The sequence below is a fragment of the Aphidius gifuensis genome, linkage group LG4, assembly GCF_014905175.1.
Source record: "Aphidius gifuensis isolate YNYX2018 linkage group LG4, ASM1490517v1, whole genome shotgun sequence".
NCBI lineage: Eukaryota > Metazoa > Arthropoda > Insecta > Hymenoptera > Braconidae > Aphidius > Aphidius gifuensis.
Window position 1 is genome coordinate 14599357 of NC_057791.1, and position 21632 is coordinate 14620988.

The following is a 21632-nucleotide window of genomic DNA, read 5'->3' on the forward strand; positions in this document are numbered from 1 at the left end:
AGATACCATGTAAGATACCGTATCTTACATCATCGGTTTCATACATCGAGGTATCTTACATTGCGTTCCCAGCGCCTCCTACAAATAAAAAGTGGAACCTTCGTGCTACAATTTTTTTTATCCGATAAATATGTAATTATTTTATTAAATAAATAAAAATTAAAAACAATCAGTAGCTAAGGAAAGATGTAGCTAAAAAGAATTAATGTTATTTAAAAAAGAATTTCTTTGGCAACTGTAATTCCTTAGGTCCATCTTTCTTTTAACTATTAAATTTAAGTTTTTATTTATTTAAAGTAATTATTTAAATTAAAAGCAACATTAATTCCTTAAACATAATTATTTGGCAACATTCATTTCTTAGCTACATCTTTTTCTTAGCTACTACTTTTCCTCGGACATTTGTATCATTAAAAAATAAATTTACATGTATTTTATTTATGAAAAAAATCAAAAAGGTCCAAGGAAAAGCAGTAGCTAAGGAAAAATGTAACTAAGAATTAAGGTTACCGAAAGGAAATATAAATATTTAAAGCAACATTATTTCCTTGAAACATAATTTTTTGGCAACCTTAATTCCTCCAGCTACATCCTTTTCTTAGCTACTGCTTTTATGACATTTGTATTATTTGAAAAATAAATTTACATGTATTTTATTTATAAAAACCATTAAAAAGGTCAAGGAAAAGCAGTAAGCAAAATAATAGCAAAAGTGGAATTTATAGATATATTTTAAGCAACATTATTTCTTTGAAACATAATTTTTGGCAACCTTAATTCCTTAGATACATTCTTTTCTTAGCTACTGCTGCTTGGATTATTTGTATTATTTAAAATAAATTTATATGTATATTTTTGGACATTTTATTTTTTAAAAATAAAATGACATGTATATTATTTATTTAATATAAATAGAAAATGTCCGATTAAAAGCTATTAACTAAATTAACTATTATAAAATATCAAGTCTTCTTTGATAATTCCTTAAAAACTGGTTTTCCTTGATATTATATATATTTATATAACAAATAAATTACATGTACCAATATATATCGAGCATGGAACTAATTGTCGAGTCGACAGTCAATAAGAATGTTCAAAATGGCGTCAGAGGTATCTTACAGTTTCTTACAGTATCTTACAGTATCTTACTGTAAGTGTATGAAACCTCAAAAATCGACCATTTACCCATCACTGCATATGGATATGGTGAACAACAGTGAACAATGGTGAAACCGACTAAAGAAAAGAGAGCGACAGTTTTCAGATATAAATAACCAGAGGGAGACAGGAGCGAACCATCTGATTGCAAAAAAAAAAAAATAACAAAATAAATATACCTACTCACAATTTAATTAGCAATTTTATTTTATTTTAAACAAGAAAAAATTGTTAATTGAATTTATAATCATGGCAAGTGGACAAATTAAAATGCTACAACTTTATCGTAATTTAATTAGAGAAGCTAAAAATTGGAATGCCTATAATTACAGGTAATTTTCTTTATAAATTAAATCAATTTTTTTTGTTTTTGTTATAATTAAAAATAATGTTGTTTGTTTGTTTTTAGAGAATATGCATTGAGAAAAATCAGACATGAATTTCGTTTAAATCGATCAATTGAAGATGAAGAAGCAATTGCTAATTTTTATAAAAAAGGAATTGAATCACTTGAAATGATTAAAAGACAATCAACAATTGGAAGTTTATACAGCGCCAGACCATTAATTATTGAAAATCAAAATATTAATAAATCTAGTGTTAAAAAAAGTTTATAAATAAAAATTTAATGTTATATTATTTTTATTATTATTATTGATCATATTGTAACATGAAAAAGACTGATCATAAGTGTTAAATATCATTTGGATTATTATTTAATTTCTATAATTTTCAGGCTAGGTTACACAAACATGTTTTTGTGTGTTTAACATTGATAAACAAAAAGAAAAATAAAAACACAAAATTCCGGCTAATGTAAGGATTGTTAAATTAATAAATCAATACATTGTTTAAACACGTAATTAATATTGTTTATTGTTTATTTATAAAGTGATTTTTTATATTTTAATTTTATTATTTATAAACAAACTCACATAAAAAGTTGTTCAACGTAACCTAAAAACAACAATTTTGATTAACCGGTGTGTCAAGGTAAAATGACAAGATAAATTTATTTAATTATAATTTTGATGAATGATGTTTATTAAATAAAATTTCAGGCAAATAAAATATGGCTAGAAAATTAACAAGTGCAGATAAGATCAAGTCCTTGATAGCTGTGACAGCGAGTGGATTGTCATTGTTTGCAGGTATAAAGCAGCTTTATCAGTGCAAGTCAATAAAATTAGGTTTTTCACCAACTCAAAAAACTACTGATTCCATGACATTAAATACAAATATTTTTGGATTAAAATTTAATAATCCACTTGGTATGGCAGCTGGTTTTGATAAACAAGCTGAAGCTGTTGATGGCCTTAGTAAAATGGGATTTGGATTTGTTGAAATTGGTATAAATTATTTATTAAATATAGGTATATTTTTTAATTTATTAATAAAATTCACTAATAAAATTTAATTTTTTTAGGATCTGTTACTCCAGAACCACAACCAGGTAATCCAAAACCTCGAGTATTTCGTTTAGTTCAAGACAATGCAGTTATAAATAGATATGGTTTTAATAGTGATGGACATGAAGCTGTTTATCAACGTTTAATAGATCTTAAAAAAAATAAAGAATTTCAAGGAATTGTTGGTGTTAATTTGGGTAAAAATAAAACATCTGATGATCCAATAAAAGATTATGCTGATGGAATTAAAAAATTTAGTGATATTGCTGATTATTTTGTAATAAATATATCAAGTCCAAATACAGCTGGTCTTAGAAATTTACAAAATAAAAAAAATCTTGAAGAATTACTGAGTGCATTAAATAATGTGAGAGATTCAATGACAATAAAACCACCACTTTTACTTAAATTAGCACCAGATTTAACAAATGATGAAAAACAAGATATTGCTGATGTTATACAGAAAAAAAAATCAAAAGTTGATGGTTTAATATTATCAAATACAACAGTAACACGTAATAATTTAATTGATGTACAAAAAAATGAAACTGGTGGACTCAGTGGTGCACCATTGACTGATATGTCAACACATTTAATAAGTGACATGTATCAAAGAACTCAAGGTAAAATTCCAATAATTGGTGTTGGTGGTATATTTACAGGCAAAGATGCATATGATAAAATTGCTGCTGGTGCATCATTAGTACAAATTTATACATCTTATATTTATCATGGACCACCAATTGTTAATAAAATTAAAAATGAGCTAAATGATTTGATTGTGTCAAATGGATATTCATCAGTTAATGATGTTGTTGGTAAAGCAATAAACAAATAATTATTGTTTTACAAAAATGGATTAAATGTTAATTTTAAACATTTATTTTTTCGTTGAGACATATCATTTTTTTTTTTTAGATAATTATAATTTACAAATCAAATAATATTAACATAATTTCTTAATGAGGTCATTCAGTTACTATTTAATGGTTGTGTTAATATATTATTTAAATTAACATTTTCTAAATAACAAAACAGCATTAAAAAATAAAACAAATCTACTGTTAATTTTTTTAACTAGTTTTTAATTATTTTTACTTGTAAATATTTTATTTATTAAGTAAAAGTAACAAAATATAATGTTGTTATGTTTGCAAATATAATGAGAGAGTTACACTGTATCAAGTATCAACAATAAATGTATTTACTTTTTTAATTTTTGTAAAAATAAAAACTTAAATTTCATTGATTTTACAAATAAAATACGATTTTACAAATAAAAGACAAATATTTAAATTCATAATTATTTGTTATTTATTATAAATTGATTTATACAAATTTTATCTTGCGTCTTAAATTTTATATTTATCTTACAAAATAAATTAAAATATAAAAGTTTCACTCTGATCTATTAGATAAAATAAAATTTATATTGACGATTAAAATTTTTTGTTAATGATTTATTTGTCTGATTCAGTCAAATTCTAAAACATTTCTGGAAGCTTATATAAATAAGTTCATTGTAAACAAATTATTTCATGCCTGGCATTTTATTTTTCAAGAGTTTATTTACCCGGATATTTAATTGTTACGATCAAAACATTTTTATTCAAGATCATACGAAATTCTTATCACAAAAAAATAAAATACTCAACATAATTTATTAACATATTCAATGAAAATAAAATAAAACAAACTGATCAAACAAGAAAAATCATTTGCATTATCAAAACTATTTACGTCAAATAAATTCATAAAAAATAAATATAAAATATGATGAAAACTTTTAAATTAATTACCCAATAAATAACATTACAAAAAAAATATCGTTCATTCAAAATATCTAGACATTTTACTATATAAACTAGATACTTGGTCATTTTTTTTTAATTTATAAAGTATATCATTATTGAGTATAAACATATTTAAAATGAAAATTTCAATAGGATTTTTTATAATCTTTGTTGTTGTTGGTAAGTTTGAATAAAAAATATAGTCATCTGATAATTATTTTTTTTTTAATAATCCAGGTTATTATAAATAAATAACTAATGTTTTTTTCATTAGAATTGGGATTAGGAGCAGGTACACCTTATTCCTATAAACATCATCTGGTATTTGCAAGAGAACCTTCCTCTCCTATTTCAAAGTTCTCACTGCCCCCAAAAATTTTGGCTAAAAAATTTTTGGTATCAGTACGTCATAAACGTACACATATTTGTCAAGGTTCTATTGTTGCTAGTAGGCTAGTTATTGTTCCAGCTCATTGTGTTAAATGTCAATCAACTGGTGCCTTTGATACTGTTGATCTTCAAGTTTTCGGTGTACGCAGGAACAATAGAGAAATATTTGATAAACCAAATAACGTATCAAGTGTTAAATGCGTTGAAAAAAATCCATACGATAATATTGCCATGTTGTGGGTAAGAATATATTATTTTAATAAATTAATTTTGTCATCTCTATTATTAAAATTACATGTTCTTTTTATCGTTTTAGTTAAATCATCATATTGACCATGATTATTATAAAATCCTCAAATTGCCAGTAACAAATGACCTGGATGAGTCGGAAAAATACGTCGCTGGTTGGGGTTTAACTGGAAAAGAATCTAAATTACCAGAAACACTTGAAACATCAATTGTGCCAGAACATGAATGCCTCAAAGTAGTTGGTGAATTAAATTGTCAAAAATATTTTTGTACACTCAAACATAAATATGACATTTGCAAGGTAATAGCAATTTTATTTATTTATTTTTAATTTTTCAATGAAAAAATACATTATAATTTTTTTGTTTTTTATCATCCGTTTAGAATGACAATGATGCTGTACTGGTTTCTAATAACACCCTCATTGGAATTGCAACAAAAAGAGGCTGTGAAACAAATGAAGAATACAATGTTTTTATTCGCTTATCAAGATATTTGTGAATATATTAGACAGCCCAACTGACAAGCTTAAATCATCATCAAATAACCATATGGCTATTTGACCATAAAAATTTAATTTTACCTACTGACATATTTATATTTCCACAAGTGATTTTATTAATATTAATTAAAATAGAAAAAAAAAGCTATGGTTATTCCAAGAAAACCTCTGGCATCAGGTGATGAAACTGTTGATGTAAAAAGTGTCAGTTAAATATTAACTTTTATTGTTCATTTCATTTACATTATTAACACTGGTTAATAAAACAAAATAAAATAAAATATACACATTTAAAGAAGGTGTAAGATGGAGCAGTGCTAGTATAGCTATATTGGTATATTCAACAGCATGTACACTATACGCTGATTTAAAATCAGAAAGCACTAAAAAACATTCCAACAAGTACAACAGTATTCTCCACAAAAAACTGCGTATGTATATGAATAAAATTAATATTTTTAAAAAGCAAACAAATAATTTATGCTACAAAATGTTTTTATTTTTATATTTCTTCTTAAATTTTCTTTTTATATTTCTCTTTAAATCCAAATAAAACAGAATTACCTAAAAAAAGGGTGATGAGGTTTTTAAAAAAGTGAGTATATTAATACCAATTTATTATTCAATATTTTTTTTTTTTTTATTATTATATAAGAGGAATTTTAGAAAAAAATTGAGTATGATCTTTCAAAATGTTAATAAACATATAGAATTGTTTAAAATTATTATATTTTTTTTAAAATGTCAATTGTCAAAAAATTTTACAAAAAGATACCGGTTTTTGAGAAGTTGCTGCTAACAACTCTTCAAGAACATCTACAAAAGCTTCAGGATATTTATTTTTATAAATTTTGAATGTCTCATTTGACAAAATAGCTGGTAAATTTTTTTTCATGAATTTTAAACATTTTTCATTTAATATTTTAAGATTATATTTATCAGAACAAACAAGTATACTTGCAATATTATTAAAATTTATTGTTTCGCATAATATTGCTTCACAAATATTTTTAAGACAATTAACCTGATATTTTTCAGCAACATCAAGTAGTTCCATTGGCATTTTGTCAACATTTGGTGATTCATCAGTATAAATAAAATGTAAAAATTCTTCAAAAATACCTTCATCAATATCTTCAATGACAACTTCATTTGTTTTATTTTCTTTGAATTCTTCATGATTAAACATTGCAGCAAAAACAGGACTGCGTGCTTCAAGAATGCCTTTGATTGCACGAAATGATTTTTGACCCACTTTAATGGTAAAATCAGTTGATTTATCATTTAACAAAAGTTTTTCCAAGTCTGCACTCAATTGTTGTGTTGCAGTAAATTTTGAAGTGACATCAGAATTATTTGTTAGTTTCTTAGACATTTTTATTATACAACAAATTTTAAATTGAAGCTTTTGCAAAAGTTTATCATTCAATAAACCTTTCAAAGTTAGTGATCCGAAGAAATCAATACGCAAATATACTTTTTTTGAAAGTTTATCAGTAAAAATTGCTGTATAATCATCTTTAGTTTGCGTTCGGTCCCATTCTTTTTCATTAACAAAGAACTTTACACCATATTTTGTTTGTAATTGTGAAGTATCATTGAATCCACTGAATGATGTAGGTTGTAATTGCATTGGAACACATGTCATTCGACGTATTAATTTAGAATTATTTGGATCTATTTTCAAAACCCATTCGTCGTTAAAGTCCGAATAATGAGACGAAAATTTTGGTGATTTAATTTCTTTCGGGTCATATTCGACTCCATTAATTGTCCATTCATACGTAAATTCACAAGTTTCCATACCAGTAACATAATCTCGATTCGACTTCAAAAGTTTAACGGGATCTTGGGTAAACTTTTTTCTTTGAGCAACTACTGACATGATTATGTATATTATTTATAATTGGTTTTAAAACTAATTAATTTTTTTTTAGCACAATCGCATTTGCGTATTTATCTGTACAGCCTATACAGGTTAACTCAGACTAATGGGCAATGAAAACATTTAACATTTAACATGGAAACCTCGTGGCTGAGGATATAGGAGCACATTCGAGCACATGGTTCATCATCGATAAACCTTTCAATAAATTACTCGATAGTCGAAAAGTTCATACAATCGATTGTTACATATATGTTGATAATTATTAATTTTTAAGTTATTTTTATAAAATCAATTTAAAAGATTATAATTATAAACATTTTTGATTATAAAATAATATTTCTCAATATAAACAAACCCAGCATTTTGTAATTAAAAAACTGTTAATATTTTTCATATAAATTATATTTAATTTCTATAGTTTTTTTTAGTTTTAAATTTTGATCGTATCGTAAAATTGAAAGAAAACATTTCTTTTAGAGTTAATAAAATTATTACAATTAATAAAGCAATTGTTTACAATATCATTTTTATCTAATTGTATTGGCTCAATAAAACATGTTCCATTTACGTTAAACTTTGGTTTTTAAAATCGAGTGAGTAAGCATGGGTATCAAGTTTTACTTTGCATTCATTGTATTCTTAATGTACATATTCTGTGAGTATATACTTGTTGTTTTTTTTTTTTTATAATTACAATATTCATAATGAAATTATTATTGATAATTTACTAATTTTTTCATATGTATTATTAGCACCTATTATTATGGTTGAAGAAGAAATATATCAAAATGACGTGGTTGTTACAGAACGTCTCAACGGAACAAATGGTATGCTTGTGTATTGTACTGGTCCACGTGTACCATCTACATCTACATCACGACAAAATGCATTAATTTAATTTCAATAATAATTATTATTATAAACAAATTGGATTATAACCGAAAATGATGGTAAACTTTTTTTTTTTAAATAAGTTTTTAATTTTACATAATAACTTTTGTTTTGATAATAAAAATTAACATCTTGTCATTTTATATTTAAATTATATTGGCATTGATGAGTCATAATAAAATGCTCTGCGTTTTAAAATAAATAATTCACAACAGCTTAGATCAACAATATATTAGATGATGTGAAATTCAGTGCTAACAAATAAAATAGAAAAGAAAAAGCTGTAGTTAATTCAAGAGAAGCTCTGACATTTGATGATTAAACTGTTGACATAAAAAGAGTAAGTTAAATAATTATTTTCCTTGCTTACTTGATATACATTATGAACACTGGTGTATAAAATATTTTTATTATCACATCTTAGTTATTATTAAATTTTTAAATTACAATATTATCGAATTTGTCAAACGAATTGTAATCAAGTATCACATCAGCTATTACCAGGAACAATTATACCATGTATAGCAACTGAATTAGACGATGGTCAGTTGATAAAATATTTAAATTCAATATTTTTTAAACTGACACAATTAATTATGGAATAAAATATACACATTAAAAGAAGGTGCAAGTTGGAGCAGAGCTAGTTTAGCTATATACATGCATGCACCATACGTTGATTTAAAATCAGCAAACACTAAAAAACATTTCAACAAGTACAACAGTATATCAATATAATTAATATTTTTAAAATAATAAACAAATAACTTTTGTAATGAAATGATTTTTTTTAATCCAGATGAAAGCAATAAGTCACTGATGATGAGATACTATTAAAAATTGAAGTTAAAGTGAATTAAATGTTGTGCAGGAAACTGCAGGTCAATTGAAAAATGCATCGGATAGTTGGAAAAATATACATTAAACACTATAAATTTCAAATAATTGATGCTAATTTTTTTAACACTTTAAAAATTGATGTTATTTTTCATGTTTCTCAAGTTGTATATAGATGTATAATAATTATCATCAATTTTAAATATTATCATGGATACATGACCAAATGAATTTTATAACCAAATTATCAAATTAAAAAATATTTATTTTCTAAAAAAACTTAGGAGCTAAAAAAAAAGATGATAAGGTTTTAAAAAAATAAGCCTACTAATAACAAGTTATTTTTTCATTATATTTTTTTGTTTTTATTACAATAGAGGTTTTAGAAAAAATTTTAATAAGTTATTTAAAAATGTTAATACAGAATATAAAATCAAAAATTTTTTTTTTCAAACAAAACATCAATGAATATTTTTTATTTTATGATGACAATAGCAACTGACTAAGAATACCTACAAAAACATCAGGATGTTTTTTTTGACAAACTTGAAATTCCTTATTTAACAAAACAGCATGTTTATTTTTTTTCATAAATTCAAAACATTTTTTATTTGGTTTTTGAAGATTATATTTATCACAACAAACAAGTATACTTGCAATATTATCAAAATTTATTGTTTCGCATAATATTGCTTCACAAATATTTTTAAGACAATCAACCTGATATTTTTCAGCAACAGCAAGTAGTTCCATTGGCATTTTGTCAATATTTGGTGATTCACCAGTATAAATATATTGTAAAAATTCTTCAAAAACACCTTCATCAATATCTTCAATGACAACTTCATTTGTTTTATTTTCTTTGAATTCTTCATGATCAAACATTGCAGCAAAAACAGGACTACGTGCTCCAAGAATTCCTTTGATAACACGGAATGATTTTTGACCCACTTTAATGGTAACATCAGCTGATTTTTCACTTAACAAAAGTTTTTTCCAGTCGACACTCAGTTTTTGTGTTGCAATATTTTTTGGAATCACAACAGTTTTATTTGTTATTTTTTTTGACATTTTAATTATACAACAAATTTTAAATTCATGATTTCGGAAATAATCATTATCCATCACATCTTCCGAAGTTAGTCCTAAGTAATCAATACGCCAATATACTTTTTTTGAAAGATCCCAAAAATTTTTTTGTTCCATTTTTTCTTTATCAACAATTAACGTCATTTGATATTTTGTTGTTACCTTTGAGGTATCATTGGATTCATTCAATGATGTAGGTTGTAACTCTATTGAAAAACATCTCATACCACGTGCAAATCTATAAGTTGGATCTAATTCCAAAATCCATTCATCGTCAAAGTCAGAATAGTGAGATGAAAATTTTGGTGATTTAATTTCTTTCTCGTCACATTCAACGTTATTAATTGTCCATTCATATGTAAACTCACAAGTTTCTTCGCCATCAACATAATCTTGGTTTGACTTAATAAGTTTAACGGGATCTTGGTCAGCTGTTTGAGCAATTACTGACATGATTATGTATATTATTTATAATTGGTTTTTTAACTAATTAATTTTTTTTTTAGCACAATTGTATTTGCTTATTTACTGATAGGCAACGAACGTCGAACTGACAGACAATGAAAACGTCAAACGGTCAAACCACTACCACCAGTCTACCACACAAACGTATTACGTATGTAAACAGTAAAACCGCCTGTAGCTGCTGGCAGGCGGCAGCACATTCGAGCATAGTAATATCGATAAACCTTTTAGTAAATTAATCGATTCATCGAAAAATTAATTCAATCGATTGTTATATTACATATGTGTTGAAACTTGAGTTGATATAATGGATATAATTATTATTTAGCAATTTATTATAATAATAATTGAGAAAATTACAATTATAAAAATTTTTAAATATAAAATAATATTTTTAAATATAAACGAAGCATTTTGTATGCAAAATTGAAAGAAAACATTTTTTTTTAGAGTTAAGAAAATTCTCCTATTATAAAAAGTACACTTGACTGCATTTCAGGCATTTTATTCGTTTTTTTATTTTTGGCAATTATGTTATTTAAGTTGGGTCGTTTCTAGATCAAAGTCATATTACAGATTTTTATGAAGTTCTATGTATTCATATTTAATAAAGAAGTATTATTATATTCGTTAATGGAAATACGAATCATACAAAGTATAAATGTATTTATTAATACAATATATATTAATAAATTAATATTTAGATAAAGAAAAGATAGTGTAGTTACTACGTTTATCAAAAACGTCATTATATTCATTGATATTACTAAATAAAAATAATGTAAGAGTATAAAGATTGTATAAAATATATCATATAAATAAATGAACATAAGAAAGGACTCAACTAAAAAGATTTAATTATTTTATATAATTTGATCGAATTAAAAATAACAGGGCAATTGTTTGAAATATTATTATTCAATTGTGTTGACTCAATCAGGCTCAATAGAACATGTTCCATACTTCCATTCAAATTTACGCACGTTCAGCCATTTATGCCTAGATATACATAAATTGTCCGTTAGATGGCATGTAATGATTTTTACTAACCCACGTTGGTCAATGGTCGCATGCTGTATTGCTGTCACATGTTTTTTGTTTTTGTTATTATTTATTAACTTATTGATGTCTCCTGGTATTTAGATTTTACAATCAATTCAATCAGAAGAAATCAATTGTTGTTGCAATGATAATATATAGTGGTTCTAATTTTATAAAGTATCGTCTACTTCTTTCAACATTGTTTGGAAAACCAGTGACAATTAAGAACATTCAATTAAACCCTGATGAACCAGGTGCAAAAGGTAAATTATCTATTATTAATAAAAATTATTTTAATATCTGTTATATATTATGTTAATTAAATTTTTCATTTATTCCTTTACAAAATAGACTATCAAGTTAGCTTAATTAGACTACTAGACAAACTGACAAATGGTAGTCAATTTGAGCTGAATGACACTGGATCAGTGTTGACTTATATACCTGGTTTACTTATTGGAGGTGAATTAGAACATGATTGTAGTTTACAACGAGGTATTGGATATTTTTTAGAAGCTGTTATGATATTAGCACCATTTTGTAAACTTCCAATGGATATAAAATTACGTGGTGTTACAAATGACCCAACTGATCCATCAAGTTTACAAAATTAAAAGTTCTGTTCACCAATAATATTGAAAAAATTTATATTTGGTCATTGTGATGTTGACTTGACTATTAACAAACGTGGCGCTGCACCAAATGGTGGTGGTAAAGTACATTTTAAATGTCCAGTTAATAGTGGTCTTAGAACAATACAATTTGATGATTTGATGAATGTGGATTGATTCAAAGAATAAGAAGCGACCAGCAATTGCTAATCGTATGGTTGAAGCAGCAAAAGGTGTTTTACTTAATTTTATTCCTGATGTTTATACTCATACTGATCATTGTCAAGGAAATCTTGGTGGAGAATCACCAGGTAAATTGCAGGCAAGCTTTGTCTTGTTTTTTTCTTATCATTTACTAATTATTTTTAATATTTTTAAAGGATTTGGAATTAGTATTACTGCATAAACAACAGGAATAAAAAGACTATCAAAAAATAAGGAAAATAAAACTAGAGCAGTTTTTTACTGGAAAAGCATATTGTCCATCAATGGAGATAAATACATTTTCTTGTACTACAGAAGATATTGGACGACAAGCTGCAAATAGTCTTCTTGACGAAATTAACAAAGGTGGATGCATTGATTCTGTTTTTCAACCAATGATTGCATTACTCATGGCTTAGGGAGAAAAAAATGTATCAAAAGTTTCAATTGGACTACTTAGTAAATCAACGTGAGTACCAATTATCAAGTTAACATAAACACATCATTATTTAAATAATTCATCAACTAATAATTGTTTATTATTTTATTTATTTTTTAGTATTCAATTTTTAAAAGATTTAAAAGATTTCACTGGAGTTGTGTTTAAACTGGAAAGCAGCTAAAGACCCAGAAAACCAAGCCATTTTTCTTAAACATCTATCTTGCATGGATATTGGATACAATAATTTCAGCAGACGAGCGTTATAATTTCGTGGTATATAGGTATAACACTACGAAGTTATACTTCTTGGTAGTTGTTATATATAATAATTATTATATACAATTTAAATACAGTACCCATGATCTGAAGATAAAACTTCTGTTATAAAAAGTGTGAGTTGAATTGTTTATTTCGTTAAAGTTATTAACACTGGTTTTTTTATTAGCTCATCTTCTAGACTTAGTTCTTATCAAATATTTCAAATAATTGATGCTAATTTTTTTAACACACCTTAAAAAGTAATATTATTTCCTATTTTTGCTTGTTTTATGTCCATGGGCTACTAGGTGTATTTAAATATCGATGCAAGAAGCATTGCACTAAAAATTAAAACAAATTTGAGATGGAATTCCAGAATGCATGTGACACCTTGAGATTTTTTTTTTTTTTTTTCAATTTGTATTTATAATAGTTATTATAGAATTTAAATATTATCATAAAAACATGATAATAGAATTCTATAACAAAATAATAATGAATTTAAAAATAATATTTATTTTTCAAAAAAAAAAAAATAAGTGTATTGCGATGAAAATAAATTTTTTAAATATTTTTATTTATTAGAATAGTGGTTTAGAAAAAAATTTAAGTGAGTTATTCTAAAATGTTAATACGATATATAAAATCAAATTTTTTTTTTTACAAACAAAACACCAAATGAATATGTTTATTTAATGACTTACTCAAATGATTTTGCTGACAATAGCAACTCTTCAAGAATACCTACAAACACTTCTGGATATTTTTTTTTGTAAACTTGAAATGTTTTATTTGACATAACAGCTTGTAAATTTTTTTTCATAAATTCTAAACATTTTTTATTTAGTTTTTTAAGATTATATCTATCAGAACAAATAAGTATACTTGCAACATTATCGAAGTTTATCGTTTTTCCAATTACATCTTCACAAATATTTTTAAGACGATCAACCTGATATTTGTCGGCAACGGCAAGTAGTTCCATTGGTATCTTGTCAACATTTGGTGATTCATCAGTATAAATAAAATGTAAAAATTCTTCAAAAACACCTTCATCAATATCTTCAATGGCAACTTCATTTTTTTCATTTTCTTTGAATTCTTCATGATCAAACATTGCAAAAAAAACAGGACTTCGTACAGCAAGAATGCCTTTGATTGCACGAAATGATTTTTCACCCACTTTAATGGTAACATCAGCTGATTTTTTATATAACAAAAGTTTTCTCAAGTCTGCACTCAATGGTTGTGTTACAGTAAATTTTGAAGTGACATCAGAATTATTTGTTAGTTTTTTAGAAATCGTAATTGTACAACCAATTTTGTACCCATAATTTCGGAAATATTCATCATTCAATGCATCTTTCAAGGTTGGTCCGAAATGACCAATATCCCACCATACTTTTTTTGAAAGATCACTACTACAATCAACTTCTTTATTTATTATTCCTTCAACAATTTGTATTATTTTATATTTTGTTAGTAATTGTGAACTATCATTGAATCCATTGAATGATGTAGGTTGTAACTGTATTGAAACACATGTCTTTCCACTTTTCAATTTACAAGTCGGATCGATTTCTAAAACCCATTCATCGTTAAAGTCAGAATAATGAGATGAAAATTTTGGTGATTGTATTTTTTCCTGGTCATATTCGATGTCATCAATTGTCCATTCATATGTAAATTCACAAGTTTCCATACCAGTAACATAGTCTCGGTTTGACCTTAAAATTTTGATAGAATCCTGGGTAGCTGTTTTAAGAACTACTGACATGATTATGTATATTATTTATAATTGGTTTTTAAACTGATAAATTTCTTTGAGACTCAATCGTATTTTAGTATTTACATGTACAGGTTAACTCAGACTGATAGGCATTGACTGATCGGAGGAGATCGGAGCACATTATTTAGTTAACTCAGATTGGATCTCGATGGGCAATGAAAACGTCAAAACCTCATGGGCAATGGCCAATCATATATGTAATACTACTGTAGTATTACACAGTATTACATATATGTGGCCAATGGGCATAGCTGATGCACATTCGATAAACTTTTCAATAAATTATCCGATTTATCGAAAAATCTAATAGTTGATCGATATATTATATATATATACGTCAAAATGATTAGATATTAATTTATCATGATGATAATTTAGAACATTATAATTATAAACATTTTTGTTATACAATAATATTTCTCAATATAAACGAATCCAGCATTTTGTAATTAAAGAACTGTTGATAGAGAAAGAACTGTTGATATTTTTCATATAAAAACTTTATTTAATTTTTTTTGGCTTTAATTTTCGATTAAGTACAAAACATTTTTCTAGAATTATTGAAATTATCATAAATAACAGGACAATTGTTCGAAATTTATTATCTAATTGTGCTGGCTTGAGTGCATTCAAGCACATGGTTCATCATCGATAAGCCTTTTAATATATTAATCGATTAATCGAAAAATTTAAACATTCGACTGATTCTACATATACGTTGATAATTATTAATTATAGATGATAATAATTTAGAACATTATAATTAGAAACATTTTGGATTAAAAAATAATTATTCGAAATATTATCATTTAATTGTGTTGGCTCAATGAAACATGGTATTTATATATCGATAGAACAAGCATTGCACCACAAAATTAAAATTAAGAATTAATTCAAGAATGCATGAGACACCTAAAGATCTTGATATATATTTCAGAAGATAATGACAAGTTTTTTTTTTCTAACTTTGTATTTACTACTTATAATAATAGAATTTAAATATTATCATGATTACATGATAATAGAATTTTATAATAAAATAATAATGAATTAAGAAATAATATTTATTTAAAAAAAATAAACTCAATAATTAAAAAAAGGATAAAAAGGTTTTTAGAAAAATACGTGTATATTGCGATGAAATTAGATTTTTTCAATATTTTTATTTATTAGAATAGTGGTTTAGAAAAAATTTAATCAAGTTATTCTAAAATGTTAATACGATATATAAAATCAAATTTTGTTTTTTAAACAAAACACCAATGAATATATTTATTTTATAACTTAAAGGATGTAGCTGACAATAGCAACTCCTCTAAAACACTCATAAAAACTTCAGGATTTTTTTTTTTGTAAACTCTAAATGTCTCATTTGACAAAACATTTCGTAGATTTTTTTTCATAAATGTTAAACTTTTTTTATTTAGTTTTTTAAGATTATATGCATCAGAACAAACAAGTGTACTTGCAACATTATCTGAGTTTATCGTTTTGCCAATTACATCTTCACAAATATTTTTAAGGCAATCAACCTGATATTTTTCGGCAACAGCAAGTAGTTCCATTGGCATTTTGTCAACATTTGGTGTTTCATCAGTATAAATAAAATGTAAAAATTCTTCAAAAACATCTTCATCAACATCATCAATGACAACTTCATTTTTTTTATTTTCTTTGAACTCTTCATGATCAAACATTGCAGAAAAAACAGGACTGCGTGCTCCAAGAATGCCTTTGATTGCTCGAAATGATTTTTGACCTACTTTAATGGTAACATCAGCTGATTTTTCACTTAACAAAAGTTTTTTCAAGTCTTCGCGTAGTTGTGGTGCTGCATTCAATGTAGGAACTACAGCGGAATTATATATTTTTTTAGACATTGTTATTGTACAATAAAGTGTAAGTTTACCATCTTGTAAATGCGTATAAATTGCACCTGGCAAAGTATAATTATCCCATCTAATTTTTTCTTGAAATTTACTAAAAGTATGTAATTTAGATACTTCATTTTTATTATTATTTGATATTTTACATTTCGCCTTCAATTGTGAAGTATTATTAAATGATTGAAGTTGTAGATCTATCGAAATAGATAATTTGTCATAAACGGATCTATGATTTGGACATATTTTCAAAATCCATTCATCATTGAAATCAGAGTAATGAGATGAAAAAACTGGTGATTCAATCGGTCCGTTACACTCAATGAAGTTTTCAATTGTCCATTCATATCTTAATTCACAAGATTCTATACCAGTAACATAAATAACGTCTTGTATTGACATTATAAGTGTTAATTAATATTTCTTTTTAGACTAATTAAACTGTTTTTGGCAAAATCGTATTTATCCAACTTAACTCAGGCTAATCCACGATGGAAGTGTAAGAATGCAATTTTCACTATAGGCGCAACGGCAGTAAAGGCCTAAAAGCTGTGAAAGCCAACAGTCAAAAGCGGCACTCCAACTCTGTGGAGATTTAGGTAATTTATACGGAAGCCGGGTGGGGACATTCACGCTTGCTTGCCTTACTTGCCTGCTCGTCGCGCTAGCAAGCAGAGAAAGCAAGCAGGAACTAATAGAACTAATATTCTCGCGTATAATAAAGGCGTATATCATATATTTTTCATCATACATACGCCCTTATACTATTATAAATTGAGTTTATCGGCCGGGAAGGGACATTCACGGCTTCCTGCTTACTTGCTTGCTTTGCTTGCTTGCTCGCATAGGAACAAGCAGGAATGAACCGAGCAGAAAAATAATTATAATATTTTGAGGCAACAGTTCCGTCAGCTGTTACATACAATACTTATGAAATATAAATGATAACAAACCCACGTCTCATACATTGCTGTAAAATTAGTTGTTTTTTAAATTAAATATATCTATTTTTGATAAACAATGTGCATTTGAATTGTGGTAAAAAGAATAAACAATGGATTCATTAACACATTCAGTAAGTATTACAGTTATTTTCATTAAAACAAACGCATAGCCTTTTTTTTTATAATTTTTTTTCGGAATTTGCTTTATTGAATATACATAAATATAAATATTGAAACGTTACTATTTATTTATTATTACAAACGCAGCTTGCTGAAATCACAGTGCATCATGATGGTGAAGCACTTCAAGTGCCTTTGGACAAAAATAGCACTGTAAGCATGATTTCTTTGAAGTCTTTTGTTCCTGATACGATTGGGATGACATACAACAAACCTGATGGGACCTCAGCCCTTGTACCACTTGGAAATGATAAATTTTATATACCACAAGGAGTTAAAACATGTTTCATTCGTGTCAACAAAAATAACAGTATGTTCTATTTTTTTTATGTTTTACTTACTTATTTTATATCTTCAATTTCATATTCTCTTTTTCTTTTGTATTTTTTAAATTAGATTTTCATAATGGAATCAGGAATTTTAAAGGGATTCAATTAAAAACAATGCTTCCGTAAATTTAGGACTTTTTTCTTCTACTGGCAGCGCTTGTGAAGCTTTTGTATTAGAGTGGGACGGGCATATATTGTAAGTTTTTGAGTTGTTTACAATTATCCATGGATAAAACGGATAAAACCCACGTAATATACACTGAAATATAATAAAACTGGAAGGTGAACTCCTATGCTTAGCCAATGCACTGCAATGCACGGAGTGTCGCTAGAGATATGTTAATGTGCTTTCTTATGTGTATTTAATTTTTTTTCCCCTGTTTATTTTCGCACAAACGCAGTTGAATGCGCAGTCAGCAAAAATTCAGTTTGCAACAGCGTAGGACATGAAGGGCTGGATCAGCCATGTTTCAATTCTTATTTTTTTTTAATTATTTGTTCGACGCCATTGTTCTCTTTTCAAGTTTGCATGACGTGCGCATGTGCATGATCATGCGCATTAAAGTGAATAAAATTAAATACACAAAAGAAAGCACCTATCAATTTTTTAATCACGCATCATGACCGTGCATTTGCGCAAAAGCTAAAGAAGCACGTGCGTTTCTAGTTTTGTAAGTAGGTGCTTTCTTTTGGGTGTTTATTTTTTCTCCTGTTTATTTTCGCGCATGCGCAATGAAATGCGCAGTCAGCAAAAAGTCAGTTTGCAACAGCGTAAGACATGAGGGGCTGGATCAGCCATGTTTTAATTCTTATTTTTGAAAAATTATTTGTTCGACGCTACTGTTCTCTCAACAAGTTTGCATGACAGGCGCATGTGCATGATCATGCGCATTGAAGTAAAAAAATAAATACACAAAAGAAAGCACCTGCACCCGTATTCAGAGGATGTTCTCATTAGGGCGTTTTTTTTCCGATGGTGGCGCTTGTGAAGCTTTTCTATGTAAAATCTATATAAAAAGTTCACAAGCGCCGCCATCGGAAAAAAAAGCCCTAATGAGAACATCCTCTGAATACGGGTGCTGATGTGTGTAACGCACACATATATATTTTAAAAATTTTACTTGATTCCATGACTTCTGCGCAAATGCGTGGTCATGATGCGCCAACAAAAAGTTGACGAAAGAACGCATCTAGTATATATGTGTGCATTAAACACGCTTGCAAACACTTGAAAACTCACGGGCTTTAACAGCTTCTGCGCAAATGCGCGATCACGATGCGCCAACATTAAATTGACGAAAAAACAGGAGCGCTCTTTCATCAATTTTTCAAGCAGCGTTCGATCATGGTTTATTTTATATGTTCGTAGTGTCAGCACTGCTACATTATAAATTCAAATATTTGAATGGGTTTTTCTCATAGCGAGTTTTCGATTTATCTAGTTGTCTTTCTGTTGGCCCAGGAGGGCTATTCTCCATATATTTAATACTACTATATTGCGCATAGGGTATGATTTCGTTCGGATTCATTACGGTGCAGACAATCTCTCTGTCGCAGTCATACTGCTCGACAAAAATCTTTTGCGCATGAATTATTATTCGAGTCGGGGCTCGGAAACATTCGGCAAAGCACACAAATTCATTGTGTATACGTGTGAACCGAACAGAATATTCGGACATGCGCAAACAATTTTTGTCGAGGAGTATGACTGCGACAGAGAGATTGTCTGCACCGTAATGAATCCGAACAGCCCACTTATGGGAAAGCATAGGCGATGCGCAATATAGTAGTATTAAATATATGCTATTCTCTCGAATGATGTGAGTCGGCTCACTCACACGAATCGAGGTCCGTGAACGGATCAACTTGAGCGACGGAGTGAGATCCGTTCATGGAGGACAATTCGTATGAGAGTAGTCAGTTCGTCCATGAATATAAATATCCGTCTCTCATACGATTTGAGTTGAGCGCGAGACCATTGCTTGTAGTTTTTATTTTGGTTTATTGTTTATTGAATTGTTTTTTAAATGATGATAGAACTTTTCTTGCAAATTACATGCTTCAAGAATATATCCAACTAACTCTTTTATTTCTTCTTTTGAATTTATGTTTTCAAGCTTTGATCTCCAAATAGGCGTATCATATTCATCAATCAATACAACAACATTTCTGTTTGTTTTTTTGCTTAAATCTTCTATTAAAAATTGAAACTCCTGTATGACGTTTACTCCACTTAATTGTAAATGATGGTTCATGGCAATATTATTTAGAATTGCACGAAAAGAGTCTTTAAATTTTTTTAACCGATTCAATTGATAATTCTGATAAAGTTAAAAATATGACTGGATAATATTGCCAGTCGTAGTCCCCTTGACCAATAGAGTAATCTTTAAATAAATTTTTTTGTTGTACGCCTCCTTTGCATACTTCAGCTATTGTATGTAAAAAAGATGTCTTGCCACAACGATGAGGACAAACCATAATAACTTGTTTTCCAACAAAAGGAGCTAATAACATTTCAATGAATTTTGTTTTGTCAATAAGTTTTATTGATTTAATTAATTGACTAATGGCAATAGTGTCTGTTTTTATCTGAAAAATAAAAAAAAATATTGATCTAAGTGTATCAAGTTTTATTAAACTAGACCTAGTCAGATCAAGTTTGATCTGGTCAGATAAGATGTGATTTGGGCGTAGACCTAGTTTGATCTAGTCAGATAAGATTTGATCTGGGTTCAGATCAAATTAGGTCTGGCTCAGATCAAACAATTTTTCCCTGGATAAGAAAAACTAAAAGTAAAAACTTCTTTCACTATTTATCTGAATTTTTTTTATTGTTTTATTATTCAATCGTAAGACTCAACTCAAAAGTAAAAAATTAACAATCGTAGGTATAATAAAAAGTTTTTCTTAACGTACAACGCTAGTAAACTTGATGGAATGAGGATGTTATGAAATTTTGAGATTAGATAAATGAAATATTAATGCATCTTAATGTGCCCTTAGAATTATAGGTTCTGGTATTCGTTTTTTTTATATTAATTATTAAAGTCGGCCTGTTTTAGAGAGGTTATACGTGGCTCTTATGGGAGCAAATGTAACAAAATAATTTCGAACATAAACAAATGTGGTCAAATGGAGTTACAGATTTCCCAAAAACTACTGAATTATGAAAAAAAATATCAAGTTTTTTTTGATACCAATATTATTATGGCAACCCGTATTAGATTTTCTGTAATTATAAAAACTATCCACAAAAAAATGGAATTCCATTAGG

The 21632-nt window shown here is 27.2% G+C and overlaps 5 protein-coding genes and 1 pseudogene across 5 annotated transcripts; 5 read left to right on the forward strand and 1 right to left on the reverse strand.

The window, feature by feature from the left end:
* Nucleotides 1–1301: 1301 nt before the first annotated feature.
* LOC122855147 (LYR motif-containing protein 4) lies at nucleotides 1302–1795 on the forward strand. Its single transcript, XM_044156315.1, has 2 exons — nucleotides 1302–1493; nucleotides 1571–1795. The coding sequence occupies exons 1-2, from the start codon at nucleotides 1411–1413 to the stop codon at nucleotides 1776–1778; spliced, it is 291 nt and encodes a 96-aa protein (XP_044012250.1). The 5' UTR covers nucleotides 1302–1410; the 3' UTR covers nucleotides 1779–1795.
* Nucleotides 1796–1799: 4 nt separating this feature from the next.
* Nucleotides 1800–3852, forward strand: LOC122855144 (dihydroorotate dehydrogenase (quinone), mitochondrial). Its single transcript, XM_044156311.1, has 3 exons — nucleotides 1800–2154; nucleotides 2223–2510; nucleotides 2588–3852. The coding sequence occupies exons 2-3, from the start codon at nucleotides 2234–2236 to the stop codon at nucleotides 3406–3408; spliced, it is 1098 nt and encodes a 365-aa protein (XP_044012246.1). The 5' UTR covers nucleotides 1800–2154; nucleotides 2223–2233; the 3' UTR covers nucleotides 3409–3852.
* A 769-nt stretch (nucleotides 3853–4621) lies between these two features.
* LOC122853906 (trypsin alpha-4-like) lies at nucleotides 4622–5503 on the forward strand. Its single transcript, XM_044154314.1, has 3 exons — nucleotides 4622–4993; nucleotides 5070–5303; nucleotides 5387–5503. The coding sequence occupies exons 1-3, from the start codon at nucleotides 4622–4624 to the stop codon at nucleotides 5501–5503; spliced, it is 723 nt and encodes a 240-aa protein (XP_044010249.1).
* A 217-nt stretch (nucleotides 5504–5720) lies between these two features.
* Nucleotides 5721–7389, reverse strand: LOC122853907. The gene is made up of 2 exons (XM_044154315.1): nucleotides 6692–7389; nucleotides 5721–5757 (listed from the first exon to the last, which is right to left on the reverse strand). Exons 1-2 carry the CDS (start codon nucleotides 7387–7389, stop codon nucleotides 5721–5723), a joined length of 735 nt encoding a protein of 244 aa, XP_044010250.1.
* A 4364-nt stretch (nucleotides 7390–11753) lies between these two features.
* Nucleotides 11754–13610, forward strand: LOC122855148 (annotated as a pseudogene).
* Nucleotides 13611–17510: 3900 nt separating this feature from the next.
* LOC122853908 lies at nucleotides 17511–18481 on the forward strand. The gene is made up of 3 exons (XM_044154316.1): nucleotides 17511–17977; nucleotides 18114–18336; nucleotides 18423–18481. The coding sequence occupies exons 1-3, from the start codon at nucleotides 17957–17959 to the stop codon at nucleotides 18479–18481; spliced, it is 303 nt and encodes a 100-aa protein (XP_044010251.1). The 5' UTR covers nucleotides 17511–17956.
* Nucleotides 18482–21632: the final 3151 nt, after the last annotated feature.